This window comes from Aphelocoma coerulescens, chromosome 10, assembly GCF_041296385.1.
Source record: "Aphelocoma coerulescens isolate FSJ_1873_10779 chromosome 10, UR_Acoe_1.0, whole genome shotgun sequence".
Taxonomy (NCBI): Eukaryota; Metazoa; Chordata; class Aves; order Passeriformes; family Corvidae; genus Aphelocoma; species Aphelocoma coerulescens.
Genome location: NC_091024.1, coordinates 10420657 through 10448151, shown reverse-complemented (window position 1 = coordinate 10448151; position 27495 = coordinate 10420657). Strand labels below are relative to the sequence as shown.

The 27495-nt window shown below is 47.6% G+C and overlaps 1 protein-coding gene across 1 annotated transcript; it reads right to left on the bottom strand.

Moving 5' to 3' along the window:
- Positions 1 to 171: 171 nt before the first annotated feature.
- On the bottom strand, positions 172 to 27246 carry PLEKHO2 (pleckstrin homology domain containing O2). Its single transcript, XM_069025857.1, has 6 exons — positions 27068 to 27246; positions 22357 to 22509; positions 16026 to 16142; positions 8899 to 9003; positions 6916 to 7014; positions 172 to 4620 (listed from the first exon to the last, which is right to left on the bottom strand). The coding sequence occupies exons 1-6, from the start codon at positions 27074 to 27076 to the stop codon at positions 3382 to 3384; spliced, it is 1722 nt and encodes a 573-aa protein (XP_068881958.1). The 5' UTR covers positions 27077 to 27246; the 3' UTR covers positions 172 to 3381.
- Positions 27247 to 27495: the final 249 nt, after the last annotated feature.

Below are 27495 nucleotides of genomic sequence, written 5' to 3'. Positions count from 1 at the left end.
AGTGCTTCTCCTTCCTCCTGTCTTGTGGTTAGCACAGCACCAAGCTCACCCCAGCCTGACCACAGCCTGTGCAGCGTTCCCTTCTTAAGAGCAAAGCCTTAACGTGCTGCTTCTGGTGGCGCTTCCTTGCTCCACTTTAGGACAAATGACTCTGAAACAGCAGATTTTTAAAAGGAGGTTTTATTGCCAAATTTCAAAGCTCTTTACAAGCAGGAGACAAAGTGCTGCCTTTCCATGGGCCGCAGCAGCTGCTTTCAGATCGTCATCCACACTTGCTCGCTTGCAAACTCACTTCCTTCCTGTCACAGACATGTAAACTGGTGGCACAGCCCAAAACACAGACTCACACTCCAGCACTCCGAGCCCAGAGGGTTTTCAGGCACAAACTCCCCCAGACTTAGTGCAGCCAGGAATTAGATGCAAGTTTAAATGCATGTTTAAAGAATATTGAAAAAAAAAGTGCATGGTGGCAGGGTGTACGCTGAAGATGGGAGTTGCCATAGAAGGCTGGATGTTTTAGGATGAACCTGCTAAACCTATTAGAAAAAACAGTTAAAACCAAGTCTAACATAGCATTTGCAGCAGTAAAGTTACTGGGTGATGCAGAGATTCCACTTAAGTTATACCTATTTACAAGACATAATACAAATCTAGTAAGATCTGTTAGTACAGCATATACAGTAATTAGCTGTAGCTTGTAAAATGATTTAATTTGCCCATATCCTAACAGGTAGAGGGTATTTATCTGTTAGGATTCCTACTGATGGGTATTCGGTAAAATGTCAGACATTTATTCACTGAATATTGAGTATAATATAAAAATATACAGTAAATATAAGCACATCCTCCAGGTTTGGGTGTAACAGAGAGGGATGTCTGGGTATTTTCACCAGCACTGTGCCAGACGAATATCCACAGAACACACCGCCACAAGAAAACACTGGGGAGAGCAAAAGAAAACATTTGTATATAAATTAGGGTACTGAGCTACCCCATAAGCTGTTGTCATTCTCCTGGATTTAAGTTCCAGGCTTTGATTTGCCTGTCTTGAAGTTTAGGATTGGCTTCAGCTTTGGGATATGAACCTGTGTGCAGAGTTTGCCCTGGTTTGTGTATATTCCTTTTAGTGTGAACTGGGTTTTCCCCCATCTATCTCTTGTTATAGAACTGCATCTTGCAAAAGCCTGCCTGCTCTCTGGCGCTGATGTCCCTTGACTTCCAGTGCACACCACGTTCTGACAGCTCACATTCATACCACACAGTGTTCGGTAAACAAAAGTGCACATGCAGAAAAATCATTTAGATAGCAGATAGGCACTGAATATTGTCTGTGTTCTTAGCCCTTGTCCTAAGTGTGTCTGGAAAGGTGAATATGACCCATAGTTCACACTGAACCTACAGCAGCAAATGGCACAGATCCAGAGTTTGCTCCAGGCTGTGTGCCTCGGGGTGGGCTTAGGACACTGGAAACTTCTTGTCTCAAAGCAAAGCTTTTTGGCACCTGAGCCCTGAGTGTTTGACTACGTAGAACTTTCCACATGACAGAATAATAACAAGTGAACTCATACAACATCTATGGCTGTCTTGAGAGGAGGACTCGCTACCAAAACCAAGGCTAGTTTAATCAAAAGAGGCAGAAGCATCAGTTATGTCTTGCTGGCTCCAAGTGGTGAAAACCAAGGTATTTGGAAGCCCAAAGCCAACCTTTCTGTGCTCAGACCTGAAGTACCTATGCCTAGCCTAAGAGGAGGCTTAGATGAAACTTTACTGCTGCTGTGGGTGGTGTTTGCAGCCCCCTGTAGACTTGTGGGACCTGGGAAATTAGAAGAAAAAGAAATGGATGAGCTAAGAACAAAGTGCTGGCAAATGAGATAAAAGAGTTTAGGTAGCGTGTCACTCCTTAAAACCAGACTGGGGAGATTGCCATTTTCCATGTTTCCAGAGTTTGGCTCAAGCAAAGGAGAAGACCTCTGGGCTGTCACACAATTCTCCTCAAAGCAACTATAGAGAACAGGGCTCGGGTATGGGGCTATGCAGCAGCAGTGCAAAGATATGATTTTGCCACTGCTGTAATCACTAAAGACCACAGGAACTGTGGTTGCTCCTAGCAGGTGGACAGGGAAGCTGTGGGAATTGCCCTGAAGCCTTCTGCAATGCCTTTCTCACACCCTTCTGTAGCAATGCATTTTTCATATACTTAAGCCATTGGGACCAGCCCCAAAGTTTTCTGTGCAAAAACGCCTTTCCCTCCATGTGTGTCAATCTCTCAATAGAGAGATCTAGGCCAAACCATGGCTCTCAGGCTGACCAGGACACAGCAGGTAGAGACGTGTTTAGCGGGAAGGGGGATCTTGTCCAGACTCACTGCCTGATGTGCATGCTCCTGTCAGTTACATCCTGAGACAACATTAAGGGAACACACATCCCCAAAGCTTCTTAGTGACAGCTCTCCTAGGAAGCTCCAGGGGATCTCCTGGACACATGTCCTCCAAATGCCTGACTACTGGTTCCTAACAACACCGAGGGGATTCAGTTACCAGATAGGTATGGTCCTCAATAATAAATGTGTTGTCCTAGTAGAAAACACCTTCACAGGCCAAGTGTAATCTCAATTTCCATATTAAGGAAAGAGGAATGATCAATACTTGCCTGGCAATGGTGCTTTGAGACTTGTGCTCATTCACACAGTGCTTAGCACACCTAAAGCGCTGCAGAGGCAGCCTCAAAGTGCCTTCATACAGCTGCTCCACATCAGGGACACTACTTGGAGTCAGGAATTGGCCAGTTTGGTTTGCCTCTGTGTGAGGTCACTTTTTAACTGTGGATGTGGTTTGATGAGTATTTTTGGAGAAGATTAAACCATTTATCTTTACATTCCTAGATGTCACTGGGCCAGGTGGTCTGGGAAACTGTGCCAGCAAGTGAACTAACACTGTCTACATTTATCCTCAAATGATTTAACTGGGAAAACCAGATAGGTGCCAGTGTAATCTGGGATTTGCTTGTCTGTAAATACAGAGAGATGGGCTTTTGCTAGAATAGCCATTCTGCTCCTTTCAAAAAATCTGGCTTTGTCTGATTACCACTAATTTTTAAGGCCTGATCCATTGAAAGGACTTTGGACAGAATCCTTAAAGAGCATTCACATTTTTGAAACTGTTCACTGTCCTGTAACCTTCTGCTGTGCTAAGAGGATTAGAACCAGACTGGTATGTACAACATGAAGAAAGAAAGATCCTATAACTGAAAGCTCAATTCTGTCCCACAAACATGGTGTGTGCACAGCAAAACACCACCTTTAAACACTGGCCTCGCAATGGTACAAATCATAAATGCAAATGTTTAGCTTTGATTTTGGGAAAGAAGTCTCTGCAGAGTGTGTCAGGGAGCACTTCTCCTATAAAGAGTCACTAGATCCTTTTGCTTTTCTTTCTGTTTCTGTGTTCCTTCTCTTTTCAGTTCTCCAAGACCTTTAATTTCTTGCAAAACCTGTGTAGCTTGCCGAAGCTGTTCAACTGCCTCATTGAGCAATGTCTCTGCCATCACTGGGGGTCCATTACCCCCCTGGGCCTGTGCCAACCCTTCCCGTAAAACCTTCTGCAGAAGCTTTTCTGCTTTTTCCCTTTCATTAGCAACTTTCTCCTCCATTTTAGCTAAGCACTGATGGGAATCTTTTGGGAAACCCTGGCCTGGAAGTGCTCTCTGTTTATTTTTTGAATCAGAGAGTAAGTCTCCCAGAGAAGAACAGCGAAGTTTGAGACCTGAAGTGTTTTCTGTAGAATCTTTCTTCTCAACAGTTGCTTTTACACTCTCATGGTCTGTTTCTGTAGCTAAGGAAGTCTCTGTCTCTTCTGCTGAAGTTTGCTGTTCCTTCTCGGCTGCGGTCCTCCCATTTCCTTCTTCTGTTTCAGCTGTTGGGGATGTGAACTCTGCTACCTCGCTGGCTGTGATCCCGTTCACCGGGGGCTTGGAGCTGCCAGACTCCTGCTCTTCCGAGCCCCCAGCTTCCAGGTCACCATGGCTGGAGTTCACTGTGGCAAGCATTTTCTCTGACAAAACCTTAGGAGGAACAGGAGGCTTTGTAACATCTGCAGCAGCAATCTCAGCCAGGTTGTCTTTGCCATCATCTCCTGATGACTCCAAGTCTTCTGTCTCTTTAGGTTCAATGGTCGGTTGGTCCCAAGCTACTTTCAGCTTGTCTGGCACACCCTTAGGAAGTGGAATTGGAGCTTTTGCTATAACCCTGTTGCTGACCTCAGTGAGGTTCTCCTTGTTCTCCTCACTTGGTGCTTGGGATTCTTCCACATTCTCCTCTGGACTGACAGAGTCCTCTTCCTTGGCATTTATACCATCCTTTGATGTGATGCCTTCCTTAAGCTTCTTATCTGGAGGCAACGGAGGAGACAGAGGTTTTTTATGTTCCTGGTCAGGAATATTGTTCTCTGCCTCTTGGTTTTCTTTTGTGCCAGTAGGTTTTGTAGGTGGCATAGGTGGCTTTGGAGTTTCTTTTTGAGGTGGTTCATTGTCGCTTTCACTGACAGTGGAATCAAAGGTTGGTGGTCCATTGTCTACTATATCCAGATCTAGTCGCAGGATACCATCTGATGTACACTTGGCAGCCTGAAAAACAAGAAAGAAAGTTTTCAATATCTATCCCATCATTGATCCCGTGTTTCATCCTTTAACTTCAAGTTAAAGTGCAAAACCCTCACAACCAGCATGGCAAGCAAGGGGTTGCTGCTTCAAGCTGAGGGAGTTGGGGCTGTTCAGCCTGGAGAAGAAAAGGCTTCAGGGAGACCTTAAGAGCCCCTTCCAGTGCCTAAAGGGGGCTTCCAAGAGAGCTGGAGAGGGACTTTTCACAAGGACATGGAGTGATAGGACAAGGGGGAGTGGCCTTAAGATGAAAGAGGGCAGGTTTAGGTTAGATATTCGGAAGAAATTCTTCACTATAGGGGTGGTGAGGCCCTGGCACAGGTTGCCCAGAGAGGCTGTGGACTCCCCATCCCTGGAGTGTTCAAGGCTAGGCTGGAAGGGGCTCTGAGTAACCTGGTCTAGTGAAAGTTTCTCTGCCCTGGCAGATGATTTGTAAGGTCTCTTCCAACCCAAACTAGCCCTTGATTCTAAGAAAAGCACAGAACTTATTTTACTACTTCCTTTGAGAAGAATGTCTTAAAGCCTGTTCCCCAGTTACCTAATTTCTTGGTTTTCCTGTGGGCGCTAGTGTTAAGCTCTGCCTTTTTATTCTTTGTCTTGTGGTAGTGGGATCCCTCTGCCCCCTTCATTGACAATGTGCCTCCCCAAAGGCTCACTTTTCTGCTTTTGCGCTTGTCATAAACCAAGTTGATCTCTGGATTGCTTAGCCAGGGATTGTAATCCTGTTGCCTTCTGCTTGCATCCTCCAACCTGATGTCATCCCTGCCTTACGAGGGCCAAGCCTCAGCTGGTTAAACCTCCTTCAGACCACAGGTTGTGTGCAAATCTCACTAGTAGGGAGGTTTTCCTAAAAAGGACGGACTTAGCAAAGACATTGCAGCATGTAAGCTCAGTGCCCCACAGGGAGAACCACGGTGACAGTTCCTGTGTGAGGGAACCCAAAACCACACAAAGGCATAGCTGCAGCCAGGGCCAGGCTCCTGCAGAGCAGAATTTAGTTAAAGCCTCTCTGCCTTTCCAGCCCATGAGAGAGATGGAGGCAAGCTGCATCCTGGCAGCTTGGCCCTGATCCATCTCCTGAACACTGAAAATCAATGTTCATGCCATTTCCTTCATGAACCTGCAGCCAGCAGCCATGATACACATCTTCCTGCAGGCTCTATCCCCTCATTTCTGCTTCTAAATTTGTAAGCGAGTTTCCCCTGATTTTGGCTAAGGGTGAGAAGTCTTACAGGTATTAACTTCAGAGGTTATCTCATGAAAATAGTGATCTGAGCAGGGAAGAGAGATGTTTGTAGTGCCTAGGGACTAAAACCTGCTACCTTACTGAACCCATATTAGGCAACAGAACCCACACTCCATTGTTGCTGTGACTTTTGTCATGTTTTCTTCTGCGGTTTTCTGGAGGATGGGAATCTATGATTCATTCTCATGCATTTCTCTGGGACAGATGCTCTCCCTCCATTTCTATGCAAAGTAAAAAGTCTCAAGGCATCTCATTTTCTGCACAAGGGTCATCTGAGTGTTGTGCAGGCACATAAGTCAGAGTCTTGGAAGTCTGAAGAAAGAAGGTTTGATTTAAAATCCTTCCTTGCTTGAGATTAATGCTCTGCTAAAATATCAATCTGTCTGTAGAAACTTTTTCATAAATCACACAAATCAAACATTAGTAAGAACCTCTCTCCTGAAAATGAAATGCAGGTTTATTTTGTGTTTTTTTCTTTTTTTTTTTAAGTGACAGACCCAGAAAATCAGTTAAAAGTAGACAGGTTAGTCTATAAAGCTGCCTGGGAGAATAATGTATTCTCTTTCAGACCTAGGGAAGGGCTTGTAAGCTTGAAAATTCGTCTGCTTTCTCTGGTTAGCTTAATAAAAATACAGATCTTCCTGTGGACCATGCAGTTCTTCTACCTTTAGACTACTGTGGCTACAACATTATCACATCTTTGAAAATAAGTATAGGAGCTTCGGTTTCTTCTGATGAAAATGAAACTCTAATGGTTCTTACTAGATGGTGAAGCAGCTTATGAGTTATGAAAAGCTAAATATATGGTAACATGTTGCAGCAGATAGAGATCTATGGGAACCTGGAGCTTCGTTAGAGAGGTGCTGGCACAGTCTTTCCTGGAGGAAGTTGTTTTCCTCATCAGCTTTCTCTGGGCTGTCCATACCTGAGGTTTTTCCTGGGGTTTGGTACCTGAGTGGAAGGACCAGCAGTGATCCCAGCTGGTGGGTTGGCTCACTCCAACAGGGTGCACTTACCTCCTTTAGGTGACTTCTTGTGGGTGGCCGGCGTCCATGGGACACTTTCACCCTGTCCCGAGTTACGTGGTCTAAGGAAAGGCTCTCATCTACTTTTACCTTTAACAGGGGGAAGAGGAGGGAAACAAAAAAGGAAGAGGGTCATTAATTTCTCAAGATATGTCTATAAAGTTGTCACTGTCATACATGAAATTTCAGCATTTCATTGGAGAATATTTCACCACTAGTCTTTACCTCAGAACTCAGCTACAGCCTGCCTGCAAAGCCCTGCACATATGTGATGGATATTTAAGGTTTCAGAGGTTTGCAACTTCTCTCCACCTAAGGGGCAGGGAACAAAGGACACAAGGAGCTTTGTCCTCACTGCACCCTGTGCTTGGACCAGCTCCTGCATGTGGCAGAACACAGCACCAAAACTGCTGTTTCCATCTTAGAGGTGAAAGCTCATTAATAACTGTGACCTGACTGTGAACTGTATCAGCAGCACTTTGTTACAGCCCTTCCCTTCCACAGCTCTAATGACTGCAGGATGCTGAGGAGAAGGTGTGAGCAGTGACCTGGATTAATTGCAACTCCAGCTGAATTAACAAATTTATTTCCTGGAATCAGAGGAGAAATCCACTGCCTCACATTCATAAGGAGGGAGGTCCCAGTGCCTTGACAGATACTTCTCTGTGCTGGCTCTGTGACCACCCACCCACACTGTGATGGCCAAGGGCTAGAGTCTGCTCCACATTGAGAGGCAGCATCAGTGACCAGGGACACTGAAAACATCTGTGTGTCCTTAGTACGACAAGTTTGTACAATAGGAAAGCTGGTGAGGGTGAAATAGGGATTTAAAATGGCTGGTATGGCAAAAGTGGTTTTACAGCTCCTTCAGGGGAGAACAGATAATCCAAGCCAGCTGAGGGCTTGACCATTAGCCTGTGCCTGGCCTGTGTGGAAACACTTTAAATCTGAGGTTTGATCCTTACTGGAATGAATGAGTATTAGAGCCTGGCTCCCTCTGTAAGGAGGATAACCCCACATCACAGGGCAGGGAGGTAATCTGAGATCTCAGCTTGCTGTGCTGATGAAGGGTGTGCAGAGTTCACTGCCCACTGTACCCATATGCTTTTGCCCTCTGCTGAATAAAAGCAAAGCCCAACCTCTCAGAGTTTACATCTCTAGCACTGTATCTACACCAGTTAGTCCTTTTCTCAAAACTTTTACTCATTGCTTTGGTTTCCTTTGCTAAACAGATCTTGCTGATTGCTTTGTCCCTCCTTACCCTGCTCATTTTTTCTTGTGTCATTCCCATGGCAGTGGTTTTGTTCACTTCCTTTCAGTTACTGAAAGAACTGCAGAAGAGATGCTGCTCCTTTGGTTTAGCTCAGGGCCAATTTACAAACTAAGAGGGAGCAGGGCAAGGTTAAACAGGCTCTAGGTTGTGCAATTTTCATCCTCCCCTCTGTGCAGCAGGATGGGAGGAGAATTTGAAAGTGCAGGTGTGCTGGGGCTAGCTGAGAGGCAGGCAGGTTTGGCCAAGGCCATGGAGTAACTTTCCACCAGACTTCTCTCCAGACTGCAGGCGGAATGGCTGGTGGACTGAGTCACTTCAGACTTTTCCAGTCCTGAAGACTGGGCTATATCCTAACCAAATACCTCCATTTCCACACTGCTTGGTGCTGAGGATCATGGCAGCATGGGGAGGATGAGTCTCTCCAAGCTGCATCCCAGCTCTACATAATTCAGCGCTGCAGCTGCTTCTCTGCACTGGCCATTTCCACTGGGAGAGGGGAACTCCCAGAAATCCTCTGATCCCAAGCTCTGAAGGGAAGGAACCTGCCCTACCTTGCACACCATCCTTCTCTTTCCTTGGACCATGGCTGGCATGCAGAAAGGATGGGGAGAACAGGGGTTCAGGCAAGTTCTTCTTTTAGCTAAAGGAGCCATGGATGAGAAGACACAGAAACACAGGAGTTTGAAAACTGATTCTCTTACCTCATCAAATACTTTGTTTTTGCCTCTATTGATCCCTTCATTAAGAGCTTTTATCCACGATTCCTTTTCTTCCAAAGTTGGAGCTTGAAATTTGATATCATGAACCTGCAAGAGCAGAGAAACAATTTTTGCCTGAGCATTCCTTGTCAAGACCAGAGGTACCTCTGAATCACTTCAGTTTCTATATAACATCCAGTTCTAGCCTGTGTTTAAACTACAGATTCCTTTGTGCTTTGGCATAGCTCCCATGAACAGGATTTTGTTATGCTGGACAGCTTGTTGCTGTAGTTTTATTTTGGTAACTACTAAAGTAGTAAAAAAGTAAGTTTCTTCCTGCTGCAAAACACTTGGATTAGTTCTTGGAGCATCAGTGAGTTGTACAGCAAATGGTCACACTGCATAGAGTCAGACTGAAAGTCCAAGTTATACTGGCTGGTTCAGATGGAGTAAACTACTTTATGTCCCACTTCCCCCAGAATACAAGGAACGGGAAGGCTGCATGCAGTGGGCTTTGCCTGCTTCCCTGTTCCTGTGGCTCTGCAGAACAGAACTGATACAGGTATGTGGGGCACTGACGTTGGCTGCACTAACCCTGACCCAGCTGGGCAAGGGAATGATGAGGCATAAGAGCAATCTAAGTGCAAAAATCCACCATATCTTTTTCTGTTTGCAGATGAAATCCATCAGTGAATGCTACAGACAGGCACACTCTGGCGTCTGAAGAGCTGCCCCAAGAAGGGAAGAGCTGGCCATGTAAGAAGGAACTGGAAAGAAGTACGGGTCACTAATAAGGAGGGAGGAGGGGTTGATGATTGTATGGCCTGTCCTCCAGCCAGCCAGTTCTTCCCTTCCTCCAGGACAGCCCCATGGCTTTGTTCAGTGTTTCTAATCTCTTCTTGCCCACAGCAGGGACAATAGGCAGGGTGTCATTTACTTCACTGCTGTTTTCTCTGAGTACCTCACCAGCTTTGCCCCAGAGTACACTTCAGATGAGAGAAATATAATCTTCACTTTACAGGTGGCTCCATGGCAGACCAGATGGGATCCAAACAGCTCTATGTGGTGTCCTAATCCACACTGCACAGGCACACAGGAATACTCCTGTGCTAAAGGACATCAGCAACATTGCAAAATCAAGCACTTAAAAGTTAGACACTCCTCGTACTTACAGGCTGTAGGGATGTCAGCCTGCTGTGTGTGTTCCTCCTAGCACCATCCCTAACAACAGGCTGGCACTTCTTACTAAGTTATTCTATCATGTGTTTTATGTCAATATGTCTTACTGATTTCACTGTGCTTCAGCCCTGCCCTGAAAACAGAATTACAGATTCCCCTGTCAGTCTTTTTTCTTTCCTATTTACCACTGCAACATCTGGGGGGCTTCACAAGTTTCTTTTCAGAGCAGCTGAAATTATCCACCTCCTACAGGTGGGGAAGTGAGCTACAGAGAGGCTTGTTCAAAACACAGCCTTGGAGCTTTGCTTGGAAATTTTTTTTGCAGGTATTTAACATTCTATAGGTACTCTGCACCTTCCCAGTGTTTTCAAGAGCAGTTGTAGCCTCAGCCTTTCTGTAAATGAGGCCCCACATTCCAAAATCACAGCAGTGCCTATATAAAACAGGGACTATATTAAATGAGGGGGACAAAGCGAATGGTGACTGACAGTCAAGTGCTCTTAGCAGCTCCCTGTTCGTGGCACAACAAAGCAGCAACTGTTCTGGGTCTCAGCAGCTTCTGAAGGGACCATCAGAAATTCTGCAGAACTAAAGCCTGATCTCCTTACACACACTCTTGCTGTTAGAAACCAACTGTTCTTCCTTTCTGTATTTATTTCTCATGTCAATGCCATGGATTTACATCACAGCTGCCAAGTGCCAGACACTCACAACCAGCATGGCAAGCAGGGAGTTAGGGAGTAATTTGGGGAAAGAGTCTTTATTTGATCAGTTTGCAGGAAAGGTGACAGGACCACATGCCTTCCTGAGAGCTCAGAGGGGAGGTTAGGGCCTGACCCACAGCCCTCTGGAGAAAGAGCCCTTTGTCTGGGATGCAGAAGGGCCACTCTAACCAGGGAACCTAAGGGAAGGCAAGGCTCCAAAACAGAGTGACAGCCAGATTTTGTTTTAGTCCAAGCTGGCCTGGTTTTGTGTGTGCTTCAAAACTTTTTTTGTTTGGAAACGATTTTGCCCTAAAGCTTTGTGATTATAAAAGCTTATAAGAAAGCTCTACTTGTGAGCAGCTGAGCTGCTGCACTGCCTGGCAAAGACCTGGCAGCCTGCACCAGGGTTTAGAAATCTCCGAACACGTTGTTCACGGGAAGGATTCCTGCCTCACTTCAAGCTTCCTCTTCCAGTGCCACTTTCTGTGCCTCATTCCAAATAAAGCCTCCCAGACTGTGACTAAGCACTGGTGTCAGCAACTCTGTGGCAGAGCAGAGTGAACCTCGGGTGGGTGGTTCCTCGTTAATGAGAAGCTGAGATGTCTCTCTGGCATGCAACCCTTTGCCATCAAATGCAGATCCAATGGATGGTGAGAGAAAGGGACTCAGGGAAGGTGGCAGCAGAAGGGAGCCAGGTGAGGGAGGATGAGCAGCACAGTGGGACCCAGCTCCCTGCCAATGGGGCAGTGTGGGCAGCGCCAGCCTCATATTGTTGCAGCCTGGCTCCCTGCTTGCACAGCTCCCTGAGGCTGTGACACAGAGGGCCAGGTTCCTCCCAGTGCCCAGGTATCTTAGAAATTTTTTTTCTCCTTTTTATAAAACACTCACAGACACAAGGCAGAGTCAGGCTGCTGGGGCTCTGAGGCTCATGCTCTGGCTGCTGCCAGCCACAGCCTCTTTGCTGCCCTGCAGTCCCTGGTCTGTCTGCATCCATCTGTGGCTCGGCCAAGGCACTGGGGAGAGGAAGCTAACCCAAACCAGGATGGGAGCTCTCTGTAAAGCAGGAAGCTGCAGAGGAGAGGCAGGAAGGAGCTGCCTGTCTCAGTCCTGCCTGTGACTGGGACTCTGCACACTACTCTGAGACTCCCAGCCTCTCAACAAACAAGGAACAAATGAATTTCTCTTGTCTGTATTTTTACTCATTTGAGTATTTACAAACACCAGCAGATGCATCTAAAGATGGATATTTCCTACAAAACATTAAGCAGGGTCTGTTCTCCAGCAGAAATTTAAGGCAGAGAGTCAGTGACACCAATGTGAGAGGGCAGCAGGCAGGGTAACACATTTGCACTCCTTCTTGCTAAGCCAGCTGAGACTGAGTCATGCCATAAACAACAGGCTGGTGTGCCAGGAAAAGCTGTCATGGCCAAACCTAGTGACCATTGTAAGCCATGAATGCAGGCTACGGAATTTACTGACAGTTACTCAGAGCACAGCACAGCCGGTCGGCTCCTACTGAATCACTGCCGAGACGTCATGCAACAAGAGCTCCCACACGGATCCCTGTCCATGACAGCAGCGGGCACTGGCTCCCCGATTGCTCCTTGTCTTCCCCAAGACATCAGTCTCCTCAAGCAGTGACAGTCTGATGGTAATGCCGAGCCTGCTTTCCAGGAAAGAGAAGTATTCCTGGGGTCAGTCTGTTGTACCTGCACTAAATGATTTAACAGACATGCTCTGGAGAACTGTGTAGCTGCAGTTTGAGACTGTTACCAACACTTCTTCTTTGCTAAGCAATTCTGCAGATCTGCTGCAGAGGTGGATGACACAAACCTGTGCTTAGTCCTCACCTGTATCAGTGCAAAGCCTGGTGTTGGCTTCAGTTCTGTGGGGCTGGGCTAAACTGGACTGTGAATCGCATGTGAACTGCTGGGGGGATGTGTTCCCTTCTGCTGACCTTTGGTATGGGGTGGTCACCTCCAGCAGAAGCTGGAGCAGAGCCGGGTCAGTAGCATCTTAAACTACCATGAGTGCAGCAGAGTCTATCTGCCAGATGGGAGGTCATTTCTTGCCTTCTTCTATATGACTTTGTTAGGCTAGATCATGAAGGGGAAAGGAGAAGACAAGGGACTCCCTGCCTATGACAGAGAGGTTGGAACTAGATGATCTTCAAGGTCCCTTCCAACCCAAACCATTCCATGTTTCTATGAGATGATTGTCAGAGGATTCTGGTGGTTTTCTGTCGCTGAACCAAGACCTACACAATCCCTGGGAATAAGGCAGCATGTCTGACAGACTGGCAGACCCCAGGAGCAGACTCCCCCAAGCCTCACTGCATTCTACTGCAGCTTCAGGCTGGGCCCCTGGTGAAAGCAGTTCCAGGTACCTCAAAAATTGATGAAGGGTAAAATAAGCAATGGAAGTTTCCATCCCTGACTACAGGTGCAAGGATGCATGGGGAGCTGCAGGACTTGCTGGTGGACTCTTTTCCTTACTACGACCCTCTTCCCAATATTAATATTTCCCTGCAGCTGAAGGTTTTCAGATCCACTGAACACCAGACTTGCGCCAACCTCGGTAATTTCCAGAGTCTACACCAAGCATCATTTACACTGCTTTTTTGCATTGTGAGTAGTACATTTTAAAGTCTCTGGGCCAAGGCTGCTGCCCTTTCTTAGAAGCCCAGCTCTCTGCATCCAAAAGTCTTCATTTAATTGCTGTGGATGGAATGAAGCATTTGAGATTTCTAAGCAGAACAGGACTTTTGCACACTGTCAGCTTCCTTCACTGAAGAATTGAAGCTCAGGGCGCAGTGCTTTCTTTCAGTTCCATACCAGTGCAGGCGTGTGACATGCTCATATTGTCACAGCTTAACAAAAATGTCATCCTTGTACACAGGCCAAGCAGAACCCGGGGTACATCAACGACCAGTGTTTAGCAAGACAACTTATTTATTCAGGTGCAACTTCAGCTGCAGAGTAATTTTAACTCACTGATTCATCTCTGCTCAAAAATATCCCATCCAAGATTTAAACTGGGATTCCCCTACAGCTAAACTGGGCTCCCTGTACTCAAGATTTGTGCACTGAAACAGAAATGGCCTTTCCTAGCTTTCCTATTGGAGGCCGCACGGGACAGGGAGCCTGGATCCCCGGCGGGGGGAGTGAGAACAACAGAAGCCAAAAAACCTCCAGCTCAATAGCTTGCACAGTTCTTTTATTGATCCCAATAATTCTATTCTCCAACACTTTCCTAGTTCCTAAGTCTCTCAAACTCATTCCTCAGTGTTATGCTCAGGAGAGAGGGTGAAAAAAAAACCCTAGCAAGATGTGGACGGGCTTGGCAAGCTGGCTCACAGGGTGATTTTAAACTGTGGATGGCAGCAAGCCTCCCAAATGGAAAATGTTTAACTGATATATATCACCACAGCTGCAATTTCAAAACAGAAGAAGGACAGTTGTGTACGTTGGCCTCCTAATTGAAGCCTGTGCTAACATCTGCCAAAGTATGTTGTGTGTCAACACCCGTACCAGATTCCCAGCCAAAAGAAGGGTGGGAGGGGAGCTACAAACAGGGAACTTTTCATTTATAAAAGCCCTTCCTTTTACCAAAAGAGCCTTATAAAAAGTAGCCTCTATCTAGGTCTCCATTGAATCAGTGGCATGAAAAACAGGGTGGCTGTAAACTTGCCAGCATGCCAAAAGGATGAAGTTACCCTTTTGGGCACAGTTTGGGCATATTTTTCTCATAGCAAGAAATGAGAGGTTTAGGAACAGGTCTCACACCCTGTATTGATTCATGGAGCAGAACAGAGACATGCAGCTAATACACAATTCTCTCAGTAACATACTTGCAGATAATACCTGTTCCTACTGTGCTGCCCATCTCTGAGCACGCAGGGTATTACTGGCCTCCCTGGGAATAGGTGTGCACTTGGAATCACAGAATCCTAGAATTATTTGGGTCGGAAGAGATCTCAAAAAACATCTAGTTCCAGCCCCCCTTCCACCAAAGGGAAGGGACACCTTCCACCAAATTATTCCAAGCCCCATCCAACCTGGCCTTGGACACTTCCAGGGATGGGGCAGCCACAGCTTCTCTGGGCAACCTGTGCCAGGGCCTCACCATCCTCACAGGGAAGAATTCCTTCCTAATGTGCTCTGGGCTCTGGTGCTCTGCAGGAGCTCACTAGCCCAGGGTTTTGGAGCAGGACAGCCCTTGTTTTGTTGTTTTGAATGAAGTTTAGCACAATGGTGCTCTGAACTCAGCTGGGGTCTTATTTATATGAATAAACATGAAGTGACTGGAGTGAAAGAATAAGCAACAGTGACAACAAGGACTAAACAATCTCCATTTATTTAAACAAAATGGAGATGGGGGAATGCAGCAATATGGTATTTTTTCCTGTTCATGTTCTTATGGAAATGAATGTGTTTTGTCCCTCACAACTTCTCAGATTTGCATGGGGAGATTTAGTAAGAACTCTGAGGCCAAAAAAATCATATTGAAATTAGAAGCAAAGTGTGATACCCTAAAGCAATAATGAAGGGTTCTAGCCCATAAAGATGCTGAAATGGATAGCATGCAAGTAGGAACTAAGGAGAACTTCCAAAGATGTGTAGTGATGATGAATATAGATAGGAAGTAAAGCAGGATGTCCTTGTATACACCCAGTGCTCAGATGGATGTATAGTCTCTTTGCAATGCCAGCCTGGTTTTTAGCTTCTGGATCTAACCAGATGCTGTGCAGGAAGCTACTGATGTAGGCTTTCATGGATTCTGCAAAATAAATATTTTGTCCTAGGAACTATTTGGCTGCAAGTAACTTTGCACTGGAGTTTTTCAGATCAATGATTCTAACTCCAGGAACATGGATTGGGATTATTGATTTCACTGGAACTTGAGCAAAGCTGCAGCATCTACAGGTGCTCAGAGGACATGGAGGAACTATAGGGAATGGTCATTTTTCACTTCTTAGGGAGTACTGGAAGAAAGAAAATGCTAAGGCAGGAAAAAAAGCAAGAGGAAAAAGTCAAGCCACAGGAAGATCCTTTCCCCATGACAAAAAGAAAGTCTACATGACAGTGGCTTTCTTTCTTACACACTGTAGACCTTTCACAGACACAGGTCATTTCTGCCAGCTGCCAAGGAGCTCAGTCTCAGAGCTTTTCATCTGCTCTGGGTGCAGCTGGCTGGAACTCACTTTGGAGTTAGCAGACTCGAGGGTGATGAGAAAGGCAATCCTACCTTCTTACCCGGGGAGCGGATTAAAATGAAACGATTTTTCCTTTTTAGTAGTGCACGCAGCTCCTGGCACTTGTCATAACTCTCCAGTTCCACTGTTTCTATGCACTTCTGTTCATCCTGCAGAGAGGGAATGAAACATTATTATGAATAGAAGGCACTGAAATCAATCATAGACCATCAAATTCTGCATGTCTTCCCTTTGCATGTCTAAAAGCTCTTCTGCCTTAAAAATAACCTGCATGCAGACAGCAAGCCCCACAAATCAGGCTGGCATCTCACTAGGAAAACACCCTGGTCTTTAAGCTACAAGCCTAGTGGTCCACAGTGGCTGAGCAAATAACAGGTTGTGGACAGTAACACCAGTTTCTGCCATTGCTGTTAGCCTCATCTAGGGATGTGCAGCCAGAAGCGACACTACCTCCAACTGACAGTGAAAGGAGGAGATGTGATCCTGCTTTTTCACAGGGAATATGACACAAGCATCACGATGGTCCAAGCATCCCACTCAGGAAGCCTGAGAGCAGGGATAAGAGGAGAGCCCTGCTGCCACAGTGAGCTGGGGCAGACTGGTCCTCACATCACAAAGGTCAGCAGGAGCCATGTGTGATGGACACAGTCCTCTTGCAGCCACGCTCTGAGCTGTCAGAACACTTAGGATTGGAAATACAGCCCTGTACAGCCAGCAAAACTGTCTGGGCCAGCATCTCAGTGGGAAATATTTATCTCTGGAGTATCTCCACTGATGACTGCTGGCCGCAATCTTGGCTTATTTCTCCCAGTAACATAACTAAAATTCCACACGTGGTGCGTGGCTCAGTTCAGCTGCAGAGCACCATCCCTAATAGGAATCACAGAGTAATGCTGGGCAAATAATATTCTTCATGTCTCAGTAGCCCAGCAGAGACCAAAGCTCCCTTTTGCTAAGCACAAATGAGCAGTGAGAATCTCAGAGCAGTTCTTGCCAGTGAAGTGCTACAGTCAGCATGGCTCATGAACCTCTTCAGTACCATCCTGAATTAAAATCGCTGGCCATTACCACCCCCAGCTCAGGCTCTTGTCCCAAGGCAGCTCCTTGTGCCCATATGAGTTTGTATTTAGCAATTCCTGTAGTGGAGAAGGGGGTGTGGGATGAGGAAACATGTGGCAGTCAGGAAGCTGCTGCATGGCTGGAGGCAGGGAATGGAGAGTTCAGAGGGAAGTGGGCTGCGGGGAATTTCCTCCCTTTACCACTTGACATTTAAGTCGTTGTGCAGAACTTAGGCTGTGTTTCAGTTTTTTCAACCCTCCTATCTGGGGATAGGGGCCCGGCGGAGCTGAGGCCAGTACACAGAGCAAGTCCTGAGCCACCGAGGGATGTCTGGATCTAATTTAGGTTTATTATTTTAATGACATTACTGTTTATTTCATTAAACACTGAGTAGGTGAATGTGAACTAGGAAAATGCATACTAGGAGGAGGAGATTAATCCTGCCCAAACCTAAAACCCAGCTGATAAAATCCTGCTGATGCTACCGAGCCCTTTGAAGGCTCCTGCTGCAATCCTGGTATCGCAATGTCACTGCAAAAGGACAGGGTTGGAAATAATAACCCCTCCACGGCCAACAAATGACAGAGAAGGGTGAGGTCAGGAATACATGCCTCGGGGATGGGTGATCTCATCCTGGCCTTCTGAGGACGACCGCCCACGTTACAGCCCTGTCGCACGGGCCGGTGCAGCTCCCAGCTCCTTCCCTGGGCTCAGGATGTAGAGAGCTTTGCAGCGCTCTGACCAGAGACCAGCCCCAAGCCTCCTGCCCACTCTCCCACTCAAGAGCAGCTCTGTCCCCAGGAGAGCCCCTGTCACCCTCCTTGTCCATACCATCCTTCCTGCCTCTTGGACAGGAACTTTTCCTCTGATCTCGTGCAAGCTGTGCTCCACTTCCCAAGGGCTGTGGAGCACTGAGTTAGGGAACGAGGGGACTTGGCAGGGTGGAGAGATGTGGTCTTGCTGTGAGATTGCCTCTTGCCTTCCAGCTGCCCATCTTCTCCCTGGGGAGGTTTTGGGGACTGTGACTTGGCTAGGGAGCACAGGCAGAGAGGATGGGGATGTGTAGGATGCGGTGTCCCAGGGACACCTTGACTGTTCAAGCTATGGCTCCTTCATCTCAGGGACCTGAACTTCTTAAGTAAGTTATCCTCTTCAGGGAAGGCAGGGAAAACAGCAGCCAAAGAAATATAAAAACTCCATGTATGAGGCAAAGGAAAAGCATCTGAGTTCAGCGAGCACCAGAATGAGGCTTTTGTCTCTGTTTTACCCTTGGCAAGCGGCCATCCCCTCTCTGTGAGCCCACCTGGGTCACAAAGAGATCCTTTATGTCTGTCCTGCACCACTAAGGTAAAGAATGAAAGACCCGACCCTGACGCAGGTCTTCAGGTCCTTTCAGCTTCCTGGGACCTGAAGGACACTCAGCACCAGGCAGAGACAAGGGTCAGTTCCAGAGTCCTGCCCTGACACATGTTCTGGACAAGCTTGATCCTGGTACAGAACTCCTATATTCACGATTTAATACAAAAAAACTATTCCAGTAACTCTTCATGGAGCAGATCCTGTGGCATAAAATATCTGTGTCTGTTGGCTTGGCCCTTAAGAATAAAGTTACTGAACACCTGAACATATTAATGCATGTGCTTAATCAAAGAATCATACTTGGCAAACAACTTCCTTAATGAAAAGTTGATAAAAAGGAGGGAAAAAAGACTCTCTGAAAATTTTATTTATATGAAGGTGTAATTCCCAGCAAAAACTTCTTCACTGATGCACACTCGGGCTGAGACCCTCCAGTCAGTGTAAAATGTCTAGACCTGAAATAATTTGTTTCTCTATTTGAGGCTCTCAAAGTGTTTTAATAAATCACTTTTGGGTGTATCTTGCTATCACTTTACCAGGGAAAAATGCAGATGTTAAGTGCCCAACTGCTGAACACCAAATGGATCCTCTGGTCTCTAGTAGGATTTTTCCCTGTCGAATAATACACTTACAAAGAAACCGTGAAACAACAAGAAAACAGCTCTAAGCACTAGCTACACTGTTTAGAGGGAAAAAGCCAAACTCAAGACAGATGCTTTCTAATCCATGAAGTGGTGATATTGATCTGTCTAGTCACTCTACATAGGATTGCCTGGTCTTCAGATGCTCTCTGTAGATTTTTTTTTATTCTGGCAAGAATATGCAGAGACAAGAAGTCCCACTAGAAAATAACCTGCTTGGTTCTGTGCAGACCAGCACAGCAGTTTCTTGGGATCCCAACACCCTGTATTTGCATCAGTGCCTCCTTTTCTGATATTTGGGTATGTCATATACAAACATCTTGCTTAACTGCATCTTTAGGTGAGGGTACAGATGCAGGGTGCTGTAGATGGAGGCACAGCAGAAAACAAGAAATCCATCCCCCTTCATTTCCCATCAGCTGAAAGAAACCTGAAGCCGTGTGGGATAATTTTCACCCCGTCTGCTCCAGGTAACACAATAGGCATTTGCCATTTGCCTTCAGGAGGTGGCTATGCTTTAAACCAAACCCAAAGCCTGACTAGCACATGCAACTTGGGGAACACACTCCCAGGGCAGGTCAGGAGCACGTTCCTGGAGATTGCTACTGATGATGATATACAGTATTTGTGTGCTGCTCAGACTGTATTTTCCAGTAACAGTGTACAATGTTCTTGTCTGTATCTCGTGTTGGCTGTTCCTTCTGCTCTTGTTTAGCACCTAAACCTCAGCTACAAGTGCAGCCGGGCTCATGCAAATGCATCAACAAGGTGGCCTGCGTAGGAAACAACTGCTAAAGGCAACATTAGCACCTCTCTGCGAAGGGCTGGACATGGGAGGGACTGAGAAAAGCACACTGAGTCCAAGGCACTGCTCAGTTCCTGGAAATCTGATGGGCTCAGACCAGCTTAAATGCTCAGCCTCTGAACCTGCCTGCCCTCATGGAAGCTGACTTCCCTCCCGTTTAACCCATCCAAGTCTAATTTAGGATACATATGGAGAGATAGCTTTTATTCCTGTTGCCTGAGGTTTTATCTCCTCTCTTTTTCAGCAAGCACTGAACAATCCCATTTGTAAATGTTTCAGCTTGAGGATGGTCTGGAATGCTGTGTCCTTCTCCAGGGTCACACAGAGCAGATAAGTGGAGAAGGTCCAGTGGGAAGAATGGCACCTTGAGCTCCAGAAATGGAAACCACCATAGCACACTGCACCACAGACTCTCCTTAGTCATCAGCCCTTCCCATCTCAAAAATTTTGTTCCCCACTTGTAAGATAGAGACAGCCACACTGCCCTGACTCACATTAAATGAAGATAAATAACGTAATAAACACGAACTGCCTCAATTCTGTGGCAACAAGACCCCCCCTGAGTGCAGAAAATTGCCATTTCCTTTGGTTTCCCTGTAGTAAGGCTGCACAATCACATGTTATCCTATTGTGCTACCAGATAATTTTGCAGCAATTTCCTCTCCTAAGACATTTGACTTCACTGTAAGCCAGTTTAATAGCCTATAGATATTAACATGATCCCTTATTTACAATAATGGGACCTTGCAGCTACTGTAGCTTACAGATGCAATTTATTACAGGATGTTACCACAATCCGCAGGCTACCAGAAAACATTATGCCTGGTTGTTACAAATGCCATTTTCCTTGTTGAGATAATAAAATAACCCTTTAAATGATTGGGATTTTTCCTTCTTCTGAATGTCTGTGAAAATTAATCTTACTTTAAAAGCCTCCTTTTCCCTTGTGGTAATGAGAGCCTGCATGTATCTTGTTTTTAAAGGCATGCCCTTTAAAAAAAAAACCTACGTCATGTTTATAGATTTTGAATCTGCAAGCTCCTGAAGCTTCAGCTGGAGTCAACAGGTGTCCAGGGCACTGGGAAATGATCTACAGAGAGTCAACAGGACCAGGCTGCATCCCTCTGGGTAAGAGCACCCCCCCTTGCTTTTCCTGCCTTCTGAGCTGCTCATCACCCGACATTGACTTCTCCTGTCATTATTCTTGCACCCTTTCTGACATTTCATATGAAGAGTGAACAAACGACACCAGGAAGCGTCGGGATTTGGGAAGAGCAGGAGTGTTCAGCATAAAGGGAAGAGGTAATACCCTTTAACCTAAACTGTTTATAACAAATCTTCTTTATTAAGCAAGAGTATGTTTTTAAAAAAGAGAACTGAACTCACTGTCAGCCCTGTTGTTCCTGAAACCATCGCAGCAATGAATATGCTGAAACATTTCCCTATTCTTCTTCCCTTGACACATTGCACATGAAGCTTTACATTATTTTGCTTTTACATCGTCTTGATACCCACACATGACCCAGATCCTCTTGGGCCAGACACCTCACAGGCACGTGCTCTTTGTGCAGACCACAGTCCCCCACCCTGCTGCACACACAAGCCACCACAGGGCTCAGACTTACCCACCCCTCTTCTCAAACCTCTCTTGGTTGTAGCTTGTGCTTTGCACTGTAATTTCTAACTTTTGGGGCAAACTCTGCTCTTGCAGAAGCTGCTTCCAGCCCAGGAACGAGGGCTTGACTCAGTACAAAGCCAGGACTCAGCATCTCAGCAGGACCAGCCCTGCACTTTTCATTCTTCTTGCCTGAAGATGCAGGACAGATTTGGCTTGGCTCTTATTCCTCATTTGTCTGGAAACAGCTCTAAGTGTGGTCATGAACTTAAGGCATGCAGTTTATCCAGGGAAGTCCAGGACAAGGCTCCTAGGGGTCCTTCGCTCAGAATTGGCTCAAGTAAAGGGAAAAGATGAGCCAAATCCAGACTGTCTGTGCTTAAGGAGGACAGAAAGCATTCACAATCTCACTCTGCATCCTTCAGTGGCTAAAAGAAACCCTGAAGAGTCTGGCTGGCAACAATTTGAGCTGCTTGAGGGGTGCCAAACAGCTGCAGGGTTGCCTGCCATCCCCTCAAGTGGCAGGTGGGAAGTCAGCCTGCTACAATCACTTTTATCCTTCAAAAGCCAAAACCTCATAGCACATATCCTGCTTCCGCCCAAAGCTTTACTCCGTTCACCTTCTCACAGGATGTCCTGCCCCCCATTTTTTCATTCTGGCAATGGCTCTGTCAAAATATTCAGTGGCTGAAAATTTATGCTATATAGCATATTTAAAAATGCAGCTGCCGTCTCTTTTACAGCATTTACCCTTCCTGGAGATAACTGGAGAAGCCCTTTTGAAAGGAATGGGCTGGAGGGTAGAGTTAAAAACACAGGGATATGCATGTGTCCCCAGGGGCCTGCTCCTGTCCCTCATTCAAGGCTGTTAGCTGTGACCATACCTCATCCTCGTAGACGATGAGCTGTGTTTTCCGTAGCTGGATGTAACGATCCTTCCACAGCCCCAGGAGCCCCCCGCTGCTTTTTTTAATCCAGCCATATTTCTCTGCAGTTGGAGCAGACTTTGGTTTCTCTGAGACCTCTTCCTTTGTATCCTGTAAGGACAGAAGGGATAAGGAGTTTCCATCACCAAAAAGCCTGCCCAGGGAAGATTCTGGCACCCACCAAATGTGGTCCCTCCCCACCACATCACAACAGGAGGCTGGCATCTTCCAGAGGAAAACTCAACCAGCTCCCATTGGGCTGGAGAGTGGGCACAGATCCCAGATATCCCTGGAGACAGTGCTGGGATGGCAACAAGCGAGCCTTGCTCCTCTGCTCTCCCAGGGGCTTTACTTCCCTCTCTGGGGAGGTACTCCTTGCTTACTTGTACACCAAGTGGACCTTAAAAAAGAGCAGCCTCCTCTCCTCTTTGCTCCTCCAGTTTTCTGATGAATCCCAGCAGGATGGATTCTGCTGGCATCTGCAGCAACACTCATATTTTAGCCCAAGGCCACTTCTGCCAGCTTCTCTTCTAAGTGTCTATGCTTGGTCACCATTCCCAAACCAACTCCTGTGGGCAAATCCATGGCATGAGGGCCAGGACTTCATCATGTCTGCACTAAAATGTTCCCAGCATATTAAAGGAGAGCTTTTCTCCTCTTCAATGCACTGGAAGAGCCTTTGCAAAGGCAGGATCCCCGTATCCCCTCACTTGGAGCACTCTGCTGCTCCCAACACCCCATGGAGCCCTCAATAAGCCTCTTTCCCTGGAGCAAGGCAAGGGGAATCCCTTGCTGAGCCAAATCCCCTTACATAAACACCTCACCAACCTTGCAAATTGTCAGGAGAGGCCAAGCCCAAATCCTCCAACCTCCTCCCAGGGACCCCACTGTCCCCCAGACTCCATTTCCTCCATGTCCCCACATGTAATAGCAGCAATCCAGCTGCAGAGAGCTGGCACACAAAAAGAGGATGTGTGACAAGAGAGACCCAAACATACCAAAATGGCCCTCACTGCACAAACGGGACCGGCTGGAGCTCAGACATCTTGTTTCATAACATGAGAAAATCCCAAGTGCATGGAACAGAATCAGAGCTGGACACTCCCATAGCCAGGACAGAGCAAGTGTGTATGGACGAGCTCCAAAAATGTGGAGAAAAGCCTTGCTAACAAATATGTTTTCATGCACCAAACTGCCACTGAACATACCCTTGGACAGCAGCTTTCATTAGGGTAGGCTCTTATTCCAAAGAGGGAGCTTGCACCCATAAAAAGAAGAAAAACAGCTTAAAGATCCCATGCACCCACATTTATTCTGACCTCCACTAAGAAGAAAAGGCTGCCAAGGTTGTAACAGGTTTCGGCCCAATTTTCTTTTAGGTGAAACATAGTTTGAGTTCCTGGTTCCTAGTCTGCACCTGAGCCTACTTGCAAAGCCCAGCCCCTTCCAGACCTTAGTGGAGGTCAGAATAAATGTGGGTGCATGGGATCTTTAAGCTGTTTTACCAAAACCTGTTACAACCTTGGCAGCCTTTTGTAGAAGTTATTTCAATTGTACTGAGCTGCATCTGAAACGGCCACAATACAGGATGACTGAGCATCAAAAAGTTTTCCGGGAAATGAGAGGGACTGCGTAGGGTGGTTTTTTTTAAACTTGACTTTTTAGGTTGCCAGGAAGTTGTATTCAGTTAAGACCTGCGACTTCAGCAAACATCAATTCCTGCACAAATACAGACCTGCTGGTTTCCTGATCGAGAACCCTTTTGATGTAATTTTTAGATAATTGGGCATGGACTTCAGCATCCCTCATAGCACTTGTGCATGGATGTAGCTGTATGAAGAGTTTATTCAAGTGAGTGCAGACCAACAACTGCTACAATGTTTTTACTCTTTAAGGCTTTTTTTTTTGCTTGGCAGGTAAATTTTTGCGGGGTTTTTTTCCCCACCTGGCAGAAAGGCTGAAGTCACATGGTAAATACGTCTATCCACGCTCTCTTCTGCAGAGTGAAAACGACTTTGGTTTTAAAACAAAAGTACTCCCTGTGAAGACACAGCACATAACATCTACCTCTGAAAAAAAACCTGCCCCAGCAGAGCTGGGGCTCATGTTGGCACCTCTGCAAAAGGCACAGCAAGGGCAGAGCTGTTTTGGGGCCTGGCTCTCCAGCCTTCCAGGGACAGTACCTCCCCTCCTTGGCATTGAAGGGTTGCCTTGGAGCTCCCCAGATCACTCAGGAGCCCTGGTTGGAACCCCTGCCTGAAAGGAGCCATGCATGGGGCACCCTCCATACCAGGTAAGACTTCCTGCTGTGCCGGCACCTGGGATCATCCACACAGAGGATCCATGACTCCAAGCCCCACCTGAGCAGCCCAAGAGAGGGAAGGTGATGGAAAGTGCAATGAAATGGAGAGTGCTGGTCTCAGCAGATGACAACAGCCACAAGTGGAGGGCTGTGCCCCTTGCACTGCACAGAAGTCACCTAAGCCTGAGCTGCCTCCTCTTGTCCCTGCTACATGGCAGGGGGTGAGATCCAGAATTCAGTAGGGATGCTGAGCTCTGGGCTCTGGCTCACCGGCTTCCCCCTTGCATGTACCCAGCACATCCCACAAGGATTACAGGTGCTGTAATCCCTCACCTGCAGCTTAAGGACATAAAAAAACAGATGATGCAACTGGGAAGTTTGTTCCTGCAAAAGCAAGAAGAGGCTCAAAGATGGTGCTTGACATTTTTGTGGATTATTTTTATGCCGGCCCTGCCCCAAATTGGCAAGGCGCTGTTGGCCAGGGCAGGGCACCGGCAGCAGGGCATTGTGTCCATCCTGTGTTCTCTGCCTGCAATTCCACAGTTAAAATGGGAGCATGACACAAAGACATGAGCTGCTGTTAAAATATATGAGCATTCTGCAAGAAATATAAGGATATCGTTCCTGGGATGTTCTTGGGTTGGATTCATTCCTGTGGTAAATCCATGAGAAGAAGCCCCCTGACATCAGCCAAATGAGCCAGTGTAAACGAAAGAAGAACTGAGTTATCCTGATGCTCGCTCATGCCAAAGGCATTGCTCCCAAAACCAATCCATAGGAGCTATTTTTGCATTTTATATCATGGTGGCATTAGAAGTGAAACACGAGTTCCACTCCTTCAGCTTGGTTTAGTCTCACATTTTGCAGCTCAGCAGAAAACCCAAATCAGACAGGATGGCTTTTTATTTAAGAATTAGGCAGTTCTTTCTCCCCTGCCCTGCCCTGTATTTTACAGGCCCACAAACCCACATACTCTTCATGTCTTCCAACACAACAAACCCCCAAGAGTTGAATCACAGTGGTGCTTTAAAGTTACACAGAGACAGAAGTGTCTTAGCCAGTTACATCAATTTCATTGCAAGCAAGCATCTCACTTATCACACACTCCTTTCTACCACGGCGCTGATGAACAACTCCCAGGAGACAACCTGCCTCCCGACACCTCCACTCTTTTTCTCCCTTTTCACCTTATCTCCCAAACCTTGCTGTTAGCATTTCCACTTCTCCCCAGCCTGCTGGAGCAGAACTACCTCACTGGAAACAAACTGCTCAGATCCACGTGGAACTTGGGGAACTGCCTCTGACACCCCTTCTGCGAGCAATCCCCCGAGGATGCATGTGTCGCTAAAGAAGGGAAGCCCGTGAGACAATCAGTCAATGCTGGGATAGGTGTGAAGCCCCTTTGGCCAGCAGCCACCAGCTGGAAGCAGTTTCTCTGCTGTGGATTAATTTCATGGATGCCAGCGGATAATAACAACTCTCAGTCACTACCAACTTGGGCTGCTTTGCTGTCTCCCTGCTGTTTTAAAAGAGCTTTCATTCTTGCCACAGAATGTTGGGAGATGAAATAAGGAGGTGTGAGGGGGGAGAGACAAGCCACAGCTACAGGGATCGCATGTACCACACAGAGCTTAAAGTCCTCCAGCAGTCCATCCTACCGGGAGCTTTCTTTGTGCATGAGCAGCAAAACCTCATCCAAGGAGAGGAAGCAGAAATAATTGCATGGCCAGACGAGGGGAGAAAACGACCTGTTTAACTTGCTAACAAATTTGTGGCATTTTTATCAATCCTCACAGGGATGGATTATTGGGCTGTGTGATCCCATGGACGAGAAAACCTACGTGTGCAGAACAAGCACCACTGCCCTTCTCAGAGTTAAACCCGTCCCAAGCAGAAGGAGGAGCAGAAGAGAAGTGGGGAAGGCTGGAGGTGCGTAGACATGTCCAAGCTGGCGATTTGACCCAGGCCCGGCTCCAGCAGGGCAGGACAACACCCCAGCGGGAGTCACTCGGGGTGGCCCGAGCACGCGTGGAACCAGCCCGGCTTAGCCAGCGCCGGCCGACCCCGGCAGCCCCTCCCGGCCGGGTCCAACATCCCGAGGGATGCGGGGATGCGCTGCCGAGGCTCTGCCCGAGCCGCTCCGGGGGCTGCTGGGCATGGGGAACCCCCCGTCCCGCGGTCTCCTTCGCTGTCTCCCGGGCGCAGCGGGGCCGGGATGTCCCAGCGCCGGCGAACACCCGAAAACACCCCGAAGTGGCCGGTGCGGTCCCCCTGCCCCGGCAGGGGCTTCTCCCGCCCGGCCTGGGGATCCCCCCTCCCTGTCCCGGGGTCACCCCCGCTCCCCGTCCCGCTCCCGGCCGGACTCACTTGCTCCATGGCTCCTCGCCGCCCGCTCAGGGGCTCGGCCACCGCCCCGCTGCCCCGCTGGGCTCCGGGCGGACGGTCATGCCGGGCGGGCCAGGGGGTGCCGGCCCGGGCCGCGCCGCTCTCCCTCCGCAACAACTTCTCGGGAAGCCGGAGCCGCAGCAGCAGCAGCACCGCCGGGTTTCCGGCGGCTCCGGCGCTGCCAGCGAGGAGGCGGGGATGCCCCCGCCGCCGGCCCCGGCCCCGCCGCAGCCTGGCCCGGCCCCTCGCCTGGCCCGGCCCCGGCCCCCCCCCGCCGCCGACGTGGGCCTGGGAGCCCCCGGGACAGGTTGGGACTGAGCCCGGGGAAGGGGGATGAACGGGGTCCCTGCGGTCAGGGGTGGGACATGGACCCTGGGGTGGGACAGGATAACCAGGGATGACAGGATACC

What these genes read in the sequence shown, in the direction of transcription:
- PLEKHO2 (XM_069025857.1), bottom strand. An exon ending in TCCGCTCCCCGGGTAAGAAG is followed by an intron (nt 9,004 to 16,025) that starts GTAGGATTGCCT and finishes CTGCTCTTGCAG; the next exon opens with GTTCATGATATCAAATTTCA. An exon ending in AAAACAAAGTATTTGATGAG is followed by an intron (nt 7,015 to 8,898) that starts GTAAGAGAATCA and finishes CCCCTGTTAAAG; the next exon opens with GTAAAAGTAGATGAGAGCCT.